Source organism: Papaver somniferum, chromosome 1 (assembly GCF_003573695.1).
Source record: "Papaver somniferum cultivar HN1 chromosome 1, ASM357369v1, whole genome shotgun sequence".
Classification (NCBI taxonomy): Eukaryota; Viridiplantae; Streptophyta; class Magnoliopsida; order Ranunculales; family Papaveraceae; genus Papaver; species Papaver somniferum.
In genome coordinates, this window is record NC_039358.1 from 9,026,299 (window position 1) to 9,039,167 (window position 12,869).

The window sequence follows — 12,869 nt, forward strand, 5'->3', positions numbered from 1 at the left end:
TATACCGTGCAGTGCATTGTTTACGACAACATAGATTGCGCATACTGAAGGATGCCCAATTGGACCTGAAAATTTAAGCAATCATAAGTAGCGAGATGATAATCAAGCAAAGATCATATAACAAAGTGCACAAAACTTCTTCAAAGGTTAGGATTCCATCAAGTGTTACACTTTGAGAAAGTAAACTTTTTTAAAGGTTGAAGGAATCTGTCAACTGTTAAACTTCAACAAACTGTATGGAAAACCTGATGTCATTTTATACTAGACAATAGATTGCTCCAAATGAAAATACAAAATGTTCAAATGCTTGAAACATGTTCCCTGGAAACCATATTTTAAGACTGAACATGGTATGCACATCACAATATCTCACAGTAAGTGCCTACTTTCAATTAGAAACGAGAAAAAAACAAAAGAGTATGAAGTTGTGTAAATCTATCCTGATACACATAATGTGATAGTAAATGATGTTTTAATCTTGGTAACAGATAACACTGACAAAGAGTTAAAATACTCTTACTGGCAGAATGTGACAAGACGTTAAATACCAGCAAAATCAGTTACTATTCTTACAACTTGAAACAGTACATCTTAAAACAGTGCTTTTTAGATCATCATGAAATTTACAAGAAATTTGGATTGTTTTTCACCATTTGTCAGCAAAGTTAATGAACACACATAATGTCTACTGTTATTGCAAGGAAACTAATCCGATAAAATTCAAGAATGCATTTAATTGGTCTTAAGCAGTGCATTCATGACTTCAAAGATAACCTGATATTAGATACGGAATAGAGATTAATAAACTGAAAAGGCTAACCACTGGAAGATGTTCTTTAACCCTCAAATTTCACTGGCTGAGTTCTTTGTTTATTTTCTAGTCTGTCCGTCAATAAATAAATAATGCAGTAGTTTTTAATAAGCTCATAGACACTTACTTGGTAGCCTCTTAATTAGAGAAAGCGCTCCTAACATCTCTGATGATTAAACATAATCTCTACTTGGTAATTTAAAAGAAAACGGAGACTCAATGGACACTGGCATTTATCCTTCATTTTCTCATTAAGCAGTATTGGCATATTCCTCCTCAAATGTACAATGCCTAACGGACTTTTGAACAGTAATAGTCATAAGAGTGTACCAAAAAAACGAAATGCATTTGAAATTAAAAGAGAGTCTTAGTGAATATAGTTGCTGCATGTTAAGACGTGATATCTCAATTCTTAAAATGCAGACTTTACAGATTAGCGATCTTAAGAATAAGGGGAAGGGCGTACCTCGCCGTATATTTTGACACGTAAACAAGGGGAACCAGATCAATTGTATATACAATTGAAGAAAAGATGTGTACCTCAAAAGCAAGAAAACCACCAGGCTTCAGCATGGAAGCAGCTTCTTCACAGAGATAAGAAGATCATGCATACCATTTTTACCCCCCAAGTTTCACAAGTCTTGGTTTGCGTGTACCTACTTCAGCTTGAATCCCCAAAATTTGGGTATTTGGTATGTACTGAGGATTACTAACAAGGGCTGCAAGCTTGGCATCCAATTGAAGTATGTTGTCTCTCTAAGGAAATTGTTTCAATGAGATAAAGAAGAAAGCTCGATTTGATATGAGTTCAATTCATGAAATTCTCATCCATGACAAGAAAGTTCTGCTGATAGATGTTACAGAAGGACTCACAAACCTAGTTCAAGGAACTAAGAGAAGCTCTTGTAGATAGTTCAACTCACCACATTCAGTAGGTTGATATGTAAGAGGTTGGTTCCTACAAATATTTTTCCTCTTAATTGTGCAAGGGGCGGATGGACTACAATGTCTGTGACTCACGTAGAGACAAGGTTGTCGTGTGACATCTAGAATTTTTAAAGTTTTGAAATCCCAATATAGGGGTATTCTACTCTTACAATGGAGAAAAGCTAGAACTCAGCTTTCCAAAGTCTCTAGAATTCTTTCCCAGTAAGAGAACACATGTTTATGAAGAATGGTGTTCTGATAACAAGTCTAATAAGATGTTTCAGAACAGGTGTTCACAAGCAGAAATGTCAATTTACCTAGATTTATTCCTCAAATCAGTTGCAAGAAGGGGAATATTTAGTGTTTAAGTCGATGACAAAAAAAAGAGAGGAATACATTGCATTTGCCTGAATAAGATTGGTTTTTACCGACTATGGAAAGGTGAGTATAAACCAAGTTGTAGCAGCTAGCAAGTTACATTTATCACGAAGTGGAGAGTTTCACAAACTATATGCATACATCTGCTATGCTATTGTGACGACAAATGAGTAGTATGGATTTAAGACTTATTTCAATAATTTTCGGGCACTTAAAACCTGCTCAAATGGCACCAAAAAGAACACTCATGAAATCACCTCTACTTGTTACGTTTGAGAGCACGTCTTCCTTGACCTTTCTTAGGTGCAGCTTTCCCACGTCGCTTCTGCATTTCAAGCTTCGATAATCGCCTACACAAAGTTACATTAAGAGCCTGTCAGACATTTCTGAACAAGAAATAAAAAGTATAATACATTAATGACTTTCAAGAAAGAAACAGAACAAACAATAAACTGGATCTGTAATTCTGAACCAACAATAATAGATGATTTCTAGAATCTCGACAGGTGGTTATTATCAGCTCTACTCTATTTTATCAGATAGATTCCTTTTAAGCTATATTAAGATAACTTGTAACTTAGACAGTACACAAAGTTACATATCCCTCAACAGATAACCAAATATTAACAGACTTGGAAGTCGAATGCACAAATACTAAAGAATTTAGGGATGCAACGTTACGCAAGTTTAGCAGACATGGTATTCAACTACAGATAAACATTAATTAGGTAAAGAAATGGTTATGATGATTACACTTTTTCTTCACGAGCCATGACAAGAGGATCATCCCTCTTGATATCATATGGGTATACCATGCAGCCACCTTCTCACCAATAAGCTTTTTCCTAAGAATTTTGATACCAGATGGTTGTCCTGTTGGGTTTAGCACATGCACAAATATTCGAGCTCGAGCTTCTGTAACCCCTTTCAATGCTGCCTCGGCTAACAACAACCTGAAGTTACTCATTCTACGACCAAAAAATTGCTGCATAAACACAGGATAACATGCATGAATGATTTATCTTTGTTTGTCATTTTAGATCATTGTATAACAAAAGTAATAAATTCAAAACTATTACAGGGTGAAGTATGATGAATGCGTTAAAATATATCATACAATTGGAGATTAAGACAAAACAAAAAACCACCAAATCAACACCTGACCTTAACTTTTTTTTATGAAGCATTTAGAAACGGTATTGGGATTCATACAGTTACATTTTGAAATTTCTAGCAATAACAACAAGATTCATCAGTATAGAATCTGGGATCTGAACAGTTACCGGAGGAACATAAATTTCATACGCAATAGAGAGAATAGAAAAACTGAGAATTTCAAGTGTAATGTTCAGTGTATACTAATAGTTTCTGACACATGCTACACACAAAAAGGTGAAACGCAACAAGGCGTGTTGAAAACAAGCACACTAACATTGCTGAAATAAGAAAGCCTTGGCTTCGAGATTTTAGTAAAAACTGCCCAATTGGAGTATATCCTGGTAAAACAAAATGTAAATTGCGTGTCTAGTTTCTTCAGTGACATATAACATATTTGATTATGTACAGCACATTTGGGGAATCCAAAATTATATAGCATTAACCAACTATATCACTTTGTAAATTGAATCAATAAGACTTGTAGTAAATCAGACACACTAAGTTGCCCAAATCGGCTCATTCCCATAATCTTCTTTTCTTTTCTTTTTTTTTTTTTTTTTTTTTTTTTTTTTTCCATAATCATCATCATCCACATTGTTTCCATAAGAGAATTGGGTATCAAGGCAATACATTGACTAAAACCTCTCCAAAGGTGCTTAATATACTGTTCATATTCCCAAAACAACTAAGTCGCAGAATACATTAATCAGAAAATCGCACAAAATGCCTCGACATTTTAAACATCAGAAGAAAAATGTAAATAAGAAACATTCATCCTACTAGAGATAATCCTGGAAGAGAAATCGGAATTGGGTTACCTGAAAATTAGATCACTGAGTGAGATTCTATCGAGAAGAACCAAAATTGAAACTCGGATTAAACTAAGAAACTTGAGGAATTTTGAAATCGTCTGAGTCTGAGATATTTGAGTCTGGTTAGGGTTTTAGATTTCGAAGGAAGAAAATCAAGTAATCACGTGACTAACGGGCCGCTTCAGGAATGAGCAATGCTTAACAGTCAAATTCACGGCCACAAATGTTCGGTGTACAAAAGCTTGCGGGCCTGAACATTTGCCTGTTACTAAGGTTCTGCAGTTCCCTGAAACCAAAAACAAAAGTAAAATGGGGTTTTTGAGGAACGAAAATGGGATGAAGATAGCAAAATGGGTGGTGATGGGTTTCACTGATTGATTAAAGCTCTGCATCGATATCAAATCTTTGTGTTTACCTTTTTTTGATTAATGGTGAGGTTTAGGAAAATCGCAAACCTTTATACTTAATTATTGTTTATGAAATAACCTGTGGATCAACTCAAGGCCAAAGGTGCACTTTTAAAACTTCCGGCGTGTAGAAGTTAAAACCGTCCACCTTAGTAAGGTTTCATCTACTTCAAACAACCAATTACATGATCGAAATAATATAAAATTTAGGCACCATCAGAGAACAGTTGGGGATTATTATTGTTTACGGTCACCCCATAGTTGTGAATTCATATGGTCATTTTGATAGTCAAGATTCTAGAGTCTGAACCTGCATGTTGTCGTGTTAAGCATTCCCTTTTAAGACAATCTAGAATGTAAATTCTCTAATAATTAATACCAAAATAATTGATGAATCTTGTAATACAGAGCAAGATGATTCTGAAACTGAGCTTGCACTCGATGTACTATGTGATGATTTCTACTCGTCATTCTCTTTCCAAAATTTGTCACCGATAATATCACAATGATCAGTTTTCACCTTATTTCTTGATTTTTTTCATCGCACTTTACTATCTCCTCGACCGGAGTATAAAAAACGACAAAGTGTTGAAGATTACACTTTTGGTGTGTGTTGAGTTCTTTTAAAATATACTTTTATCAATTAGAGGCGTAAATATGAGATTATACAAATCATAACTTCTTTCAGAGAGCTCAATCTCAAGACTGGACTTCTTATTGGAATTTTTTTTTCTTCCTTTCGGAAAATGTATAGTTCAAAACGTATATAAGTCAAGTGAACTTACCGGTGGAAATGACGGCCGTCTATTCGTAGAACAATCCATGTAGATGGCATTAATTTATCCTCCACCTCAAATTTTAGACTTCTGCCTTCTTGTCTCCCTTTGAAACCCATAGATAGAATGATAATTTAGATGTTGTCTAACTCAACAAATTTAGAAAATAACATATTTTAAAGATTAAGACAAGGAAATGTCAGGAATCTGTCGTAACAGTTCTAGAGTAGTTAAGGGATGACCTATTACTATGAGGTATCATAGAGGATTAGTGGTAATTATCCCATAATTAGTCGTTGTTAATAATGTTTAGTAGTCACTGTGTGAGTCACACGTGTTACTTGCTTAGGTTAGTCTTTGTACTCCTATAGTTGTGCAGACTGATGTTCATTATGAAAATTATAATCAAAAGTATCTTTTCTCTCTCAAATTTAGTTCCCCAATCAAATCTCTATCCTTAGAGATTTTGAGTTATTTTTGTGCTAATTTGTAAGGTAGATCCTTACAATTGGTATGAGAGCACACTTTCCTGAGTGATCTTACCATGAAGATTCGAGAAAAAATCCTATGATCAACCTCTAGGTTTGATATCTTAGAACAAGCTCAATATGAATCCATAAAGGTAGCATACTACGAATTATTTGATCTGAGAATGAAGTCTATGAATCTACTCTTGGATAGGAACTCTCCAGATCGAGATTCAAATACTCTGCAAACGAGGATTCTCATTTCCATCGCCGAGGAAAAGCTCGAATAACTACCAAAAGTTGGGGATCTTGAAGCTTCAAAAATGGATGAGGGGATTGTCCTGGAAGATGTGATAACTGGTTTAAGTAAAAACTCTTTAATTTCATCAGAAGAAGTAGGAGAATCTCTTAATTTCGAGTTGATTAATTCGTCGTTTTTATTCGATGAAGAAAAAGACGATTCAACCACCAATATAGTCAGATTAATTCCTCATATGATCGATGGAGCTGGTGATGTAGTTCCAATTCAGAAACATTAGAGAGATTCAAGGTTTCTAGCTTATCAGGTAGACTTTCAGCAGATTGATGATGGGAAGTTTATCGCTAATGATAATCTTAATTAATTTCCTTGTTGCTTCATCAAATTTATCAGGTTATACTTCACACTCCTAACTCAAATTACTTCTATATGTGATGTATTACCTAGCTTTGATGTTTTTCGAATGTTATTTGATCATGGTAAAAAGCTTGAAGTTATTAAAAGGTATTCATATTGTATTGGAAGTAGTTTTAAGATCTATTTGGATTTGGATATATATTGTTGTTTGATTGCTTTTAATGGGTTGATTCTGGAGCATCAATACAATGCAAATTTTGATTACAAGCTGATTATAAAATTTGGGTATGAATTGGAATTGTTGTTTGCAAACTTGAATATGTCTTTAAATGCCAAAAATGGAGACAGGTGGGTTTCCAACAAGTTGTCTGCGAAAATACCGCAGCAGGATAAGGCTCTCTACACTATGGTGATACTTCATGTGGCAAAGGATTGTAAGTTTAGCAATGCAGGTGAACTAATTCTTCATATTCATTCTACTAGTAGATGGAGTTTCAAATGGTGTGATAATCACTTATATCTACATCATAATAGTGTATGTGGAGACGGAAGCAAAGAAAAAGTTATTTGGTTGTGAGGTCTTCTTAATAGATTTTGATTGTTTTCCACAACTGCAACTCATGCTACATTTACCATCGAGTATGTGATGGAATCCGCTGTTGTACGTACCCTTAATACTAGAAGAGGAATTGATCAGTACAGAGAAATGACCAAATTACAGTAAAATCTTGGTACTTTAGAAGTGTTAATGACAGTCTCCATTCTCTATTATTATAAGGAAACGCTTTCAAAGGATAATAATTGTGGAATTGCAGGACACGATTAATATTCTTAATCGGTCAGAAGATGAATCTTAAATGTGTTAGTTCCTAGCTATTCAGATATGCATTCTTATGCTTATTAGAGTTGTTGCCATCTAAGTTGAACTCATCGTATGCCAATAATTTCTTTTTTTCAATTTTTTGTAGCAATTGAGGGGAACCTGCCCACCAGTTTCAACCATCTTCGTCGAATCCCTAGGTTCCTCAACCAAGATAGAATGGATAAACTAGGACCAAGTGATGCTGGTGCTTCAACTCTCAAGTCAAGTCTACCTCGGATCACAGCGGCCATAAAACCAGCCCAACATGCTAAAGTTGAATTAATTGTAAGTGTACCGCCTACTTATGTTTGTTACTAAGATTTACGTTAAATGTACTTCAAAAGTCGACGTGCAGGAAGCTGAAACAAGTACTTTCGAGTCACAGAACGATAGGGCATTAAAGTTGGAAAGACGTCGTATGCGTTATATAGAGAAGATAAATGAATTGAATGAAGAAGAAATAGAAAGATATTTCCATCAGGGAATGACAGGAGAAAGTTTCAGCAACAACTCTAAAGGTAAGGAAACGTCTTTGGCTCCATCTCTAAGCCCCGGGATTGTTGACCATCAGCATGGTGATGTGCACTGTGCAGAAGCCTCCCGAAAGAGAAAGGATAAATCGGTTTTGGTATACCAGGTATGCCTATGTATGAAACGTAGTTCACTATATCACGTATCTGAATTTTGAAACGTATTCACTATATCTTGCATCATGTTCTTTGTTGTGTTTATGAGCACCCATGTTTTAGAATTATATTTTCTGACTATGAGCATCGATGCATCGGTATGCCATCTTTTCTGCATTTCTCTAAAAAACACGCATTATTTCTCTGTTTATGTGAATGTGTAATGTGTTAGTTAAGTTGTTAATTTTTGTTGTGGTTGGTTCATGTTATTTTTTTTTGTGTTAGTCCTCTCGCACAAAGTGCTCATTGCATTAGAAATAACTTTAACACACCCAAATGCTCTTCGATTACCCATCCCAGCCATATTCTAGACTTCCCCTACCTCCTTCACCACTTCCATAACCTTCACCACTTTATCCTCCAGACCGGCCCATACGCATATCCAGACCACTTCTGGCATCACACTCTGAACCACTACCAATCTCTTATGATTCTGATTTTTTTTCATGTTGTTTAATACGTTATCTCGATACTCGCAGGCACCGAAACAACGCCGAGAAAATAACTGTGTACCTGGTAGAAGCACTTCGAAAGGCATAGTCATTGGTTCAAGACATGGAGATAACGACAACCTTGATCCAGTGGATTACGATATCAGTAGTGATGATGGGGATTATTACGAGATGTATGTACCCAAATTTATTTCTAAACATAAATATCAATTGCACATGTTCATGCTTCTATTCAGGTTTCATTATGCCTTGTAGAGATACAAGTGACGATGATGTTGCGGCGGATGATGCAAACCAAATTAGTAGGTATGTCCGACCACATGACAATAAACCCGTAACGAGTACAAGTAGCACCGTTTCTGAGATGGCGATTCTCCCTCGAAGCCCTAGACTTTGCGAGCAACCTCAAATTCCAAAATATTATAGAATATCGAATAGGAATATGAAAGGTGTGAGACATTTTCTTGGGAAAATGGATGTGAAAATACGGGGGTCTAACAACCACACCCAACAATTCGTTTGGCAATCTGAGAGGACTTTCTCCAATATACTTTCTAGAGTATCAACTAGATAGTTAGACTCAATCTAGAGTAAAGTATATCAAAGAGTACAATATCTCGATCTCTTGATTTAATTCTTGCTCAAGAAAATAGAAATCTGTGAGTCTAAGTAAATACAAGAGAAATAACTTGGATGGTAAGAAAGACCAAATATCCAAGTGTCAATCAATGTAAATCAATAACCAAAGGTTGGATATTCTAATTCATTGATCCTAACGCACAACCTGTGATATTTCAATTATATAACAAAATATAATGCGGAAAAGAAATAATACAGACACCGGAATTTTGTTAACGAGGAAACCGCAAATGCAGAAAAATCCAGGGACCTAGTCCAGATTGAACACCACACTGTATTAAGCCGCTACAGACACTAGCCTACTACCAATTAACTTCAGACTGGACTTTACTTGAACCCTAATCAATCTCACATTGATTCAAGGTAAAGTTGCGCTCCTTACGTCTCTGATCCCAGCAAGATACTACGCACTTGATTCCAAGAGTTGCTACGACCCAAAGTCGAAGACTTGATAAACAAATCTGTCTCACAAAGAAAAGTCTAGCTACATGATTGAATAAATATATCTCCCACAGAAATACCCAAGATTTTTTGTTCTGTATTTTGATAAATCAAGGTGAAAAGGAACCAATTGATAAACCGTTCTTATATTCCCGAAGAACATCCTAGTATTATCAATCACCTCACAATAATCTTAATCGACTAGCAAAACAAGATATTGTGGAATTACAAACTATGAGACGAAGATGTTTGTGAATACTTTTTTATCTTGCCTATCGGAGATATAAATCTCAAGCCAATTATACAATTCTACTTGTACGATAGGTAGAACAAGATACGATCACATAAATACAAGAGAAGTAGTTCGGTCTGGCTTCACAATACCAATGAAGTCTTTAAGTCGTTAACCTATAGGGTCTCGAGAAGAAACCTAAGGTTAAAGGTGAATCGACTCTAGAAATACAACTAGTATCACACAGGAGGTGTGGGGATTAGGCTTCCCAGTTGTTAGAGTTCTCCTTTATATAGTTTTCAAATCAGGGTTTGCAATCAAAGTTACCTTGGTAACAAAGCATTCAATATTCACCGTTAGATGAAAAACCTGATTCAACCAAGATGATATCTTTCAACCGTTAGATCAAACTTAGCTTGTTACACACAAATGAAATGTACCCTCATTTAGGTTTATATCACCGTACCTAAATGTGTACATCATGTTGGTTCACAAATAGTTAACCGAGGTTTGCCATGTATTTACTCTCATATTAACGTTATTCATCTTAACCATAACTAGTTCAAATAACTTCAAATGAAACTAGTTAATGAGTTGTTCAATTGCATAGAAGACACAATCGAAACAAAATCGGTTTGATTAACTTGAATCAATCATGAACATTATAGCCACGGTTTACAAATATTGCATTCCTTATGATTTAAATGTTTAAGTTCATGAACAGACCGATTTTATAAAATAACCAGCTTAAGTATGCGTACGGATATGCGTACCTAAGCAACCGGATTTTGAGTTTGTTAAGTTTCCAAACTCAGCAGAAAATTTCGGTTTGAAAACTTCCGTCGGTATGTGCACGGGTACGCATACTTAAGGTGACTAGTTTAGGAGTTTGTAATTCCCAAACCCATCGATATTTTCGGTTCGAAACTTCCTCCAGTATGCGTACGGGTACGCATACTTAAGGTGACTAGTTTAGGAGTTTGTAATTCCCAAACCCAGCAGATATTTTCGGTTCGAAAACTTCTACCAGGTCTTGTCTCCTTCACAAATTTAGTATACACACATATGCATACACTTGGCTCCCGGTTTATGGATTTATACACTAATGTGCGAACACACTATATATGCTTATATCCAAAGATGGTTACATTATAAACTCTACATTCCAATTATTGTAACATTCTTAGAGGATGACAATAGATGTTTTCACACACTATTATCATCAAAGCAATTTTCAAGTTATTGAAATATCAACATGACTTTCGTCACGAGTAAAGATGAACATGGCTAAAGTGAAAGCTTGCCAACAAATATTTCGAGAAATATGTAAGCAAGATATACTCAGCCCGAAATCTCAAATGTGTACAGTTGAAAACTATATCATAAATAAGACTTATGTCTCAATATAGGAGATGGAGTAGAAATAGACTTTCCTAGTGATAGATGAGTTTAAGTCTCCACATACCTTTTGTCGATGAAGTTCCACAAGCTACCCTTAGTAGTTCTTCGTCTTCAAATGATGAACGCCGGGAAATCTAAGCTCAACTACACTATTTATGTCCTAGTCCGAGACATCTATAAATAGGCTAGAAATCAAGACTTATAGTTTTGATCACTAACATTGAAAAACATTCTTGAGATAGCAACGCATGCGAGTTCGACCGAGCAATGCTCTAACATGATGTAATATGTGTGGATTGTGGAGCGATGCACTTCATGGAAGAAAGACTCACAAAATCGACCTGCAAGGAGCCAACCTTCGGGTCATATTGCTTAAAGGGAAAGATCAAACTGCCAAACTTGAGAGTACCGCCCGAAGAATTTAAAAAGTTACTGGAAGGAACCGATGAAGAAGCAAAGAGTTTTCGGGAAAAAAATCGCAGGTAAGAAACATTCATACACCCTCATTTTTTCAAGATAACACTCCTGATGTACACTGCCATGCATGATTACATCATGTTAGAACCTAACTGAATTTTATTAGTATGTGCGTAACCTCCAGATTTCAAAGGGTACAGTAATACCTTTCTCTGTTAGCTTGATTATTATAGACTATTGTAGTATAAACTACAAGCTCAGCATCAATACATATTAATTGTCAGAAATATCTTTCTCTATTACTGTTGAAGTCAGTTTAGGTTCTAACACATCCCATTTTATGTATACTATGTCCTACATATATACCATTAACATAATTTCTTTTCGGTAATGAAACCAACATAGATATAACATGGAAAATGCATTTACAAGTCTGAGATGCACACCAAAACCACGGAAACTCAAGGGAACAAGTAGGTTATGTTGGGTGTAATAATCAAAATAAAGAAAAAAATCAAATAAGAAAAATTTATTGATACTTAGCTCCTTTATAATGGAAGTGATCGATTGACGAAACGAACGAGCTTCCCATATCTCCACAACATCAACAAGGCAAAACTTGGGAAAAACAGAGTGAGTCACATGTTCAACACGTTACCCTTAAGACATTAGCACCCGACTACACTCAAGAGTGATGTTATAGCCCTCACAGGAAGGATATCTCCAGGATAAAATACCCTACTACACCTACTACTAGCATATGTAGTAGATACTCAACTTGAGCTTGGAAACTCCGAAAAAACCGTTAAGGAAAATCGCGAACGCTTAAGAAACGCTATAAAATATTTTTCCTTAGAGGTCCTCTAAAATATAGACTCCAAAATATAGAGCAACCCCTTTCCCATAGATTTTACAAAAGTAGTGAAATTGTCTATATAATTGACAAATACAACTTAAAAAGATGAATTCCCCGATGTGGGACTAAAAAGCTTATATAGTCACCTAAAACAACTAAAAAGTAGAAACTCCACGATGTGGGACTAATAAGTTTCATTCACACACAAAACAATGAATTAATTTTATTTAGTTAAAAATCTTAAAATAATAATTAATAAATATTGTTCCAATAATCCCCCACATAAATGAAAACTTCAATAAAACATGAAAAACACAGATAAATCTTGGTAAATCAACACCCAATCTCTACGATCCGGGCTGATCGAATAGACATACGGACCGTCTGTGCGTTGAAATCATACTAGTCATTTCAATGTCGACCTCTCCTTCACACAAAAATGTGTTGACCCCAGGGTCATACTATGGATTGCAAAAATCATATAGTATAAAGAGCTTTCATCTTTAGTTTCTCGCAAGTGAGACTAAAGGT

The 12,869-nt window shown here is 35.4% G+C and overlaps 1 protein-coding gene and 1 pseudogene across 8 annotated transcripts; one reads left to right on the forward strand and one right to left on the reverse strand.

Moving 5' to 3' along the window:
- Window positions 1–1,236: 1,236 nt before the first annotated feature.
- On the reverse strand, window positions 1,237–5,370 carry LOC113278886 (annotated as a pseudogene).
- A 299-nt stretch (window positions 5,371–5,669) lies between these two features.
- Window positions 5,670–8,954, forward strand: LOC113325462. Of its 8 annotated transcripts, none has more exons than XM_026573664.1 (6): window positions 5,670–6,804; window positions 7,321–7,499; window positions 7,570–7,732; window positions 7,808–7,851; window positions 8,380–8,525; window positions 8,608–8,954. In XM_026573664.1, the coding sequence occupies exons 1-6, from the start codon at window positions 6,459–6,461 to the stop codon at window positions 8,924–8,926; spliced, it is 1,197 nt and encodes a 398-aa protein (XP_026429449.1). In that variant the 5' UTR covers window positions 5,670–6,458; the 3' UTR covers window positions 8,927–8,954. The 8 variants fall into 8 exon arrangements, with proteins under 8 accessions (XP_026429449.1, XP_026429452.1, XP_026429453.1 ...); XM_026573667.1 differs by having other exon boundaries at window positions 5,670–6,388; window positions 6,701–6,804; window positions 7,570–7,851; XM_026573668.1 differs by having other exon boundaries at window positions 5,670–6,388; window positions 6,701–6,786; window positions 7,570–7,851.
- Window positions 8,955–12,869: the final 3,915 nt, after the last annotated feature.

Excerpts from the sequence above, each read along its gene's own strand:
- LOC113325462 (XM_026573661.1), top strand. The coding sequence starts at position 6,459 with ATGTTATTTGATCATGGTAAAAAGCTTGAAGTTATTAAAAGGTATTCA. Across the intron at positions 7,500-7,569 it reads ATGCTAAAGTTGAATTAATT|GAAGCTGAAACAAGTACTTT; the intron begins GTAAGTGTACCG and ends GTCGACGTGCAG. Across the intron at positions 7,852-8,379 it reads AATCGGTTTTGGTATACCAG|GCACCGAAACAACGCCGAGA; the intron begins GTATGCCTATGT and ends CGATACTCGCAG.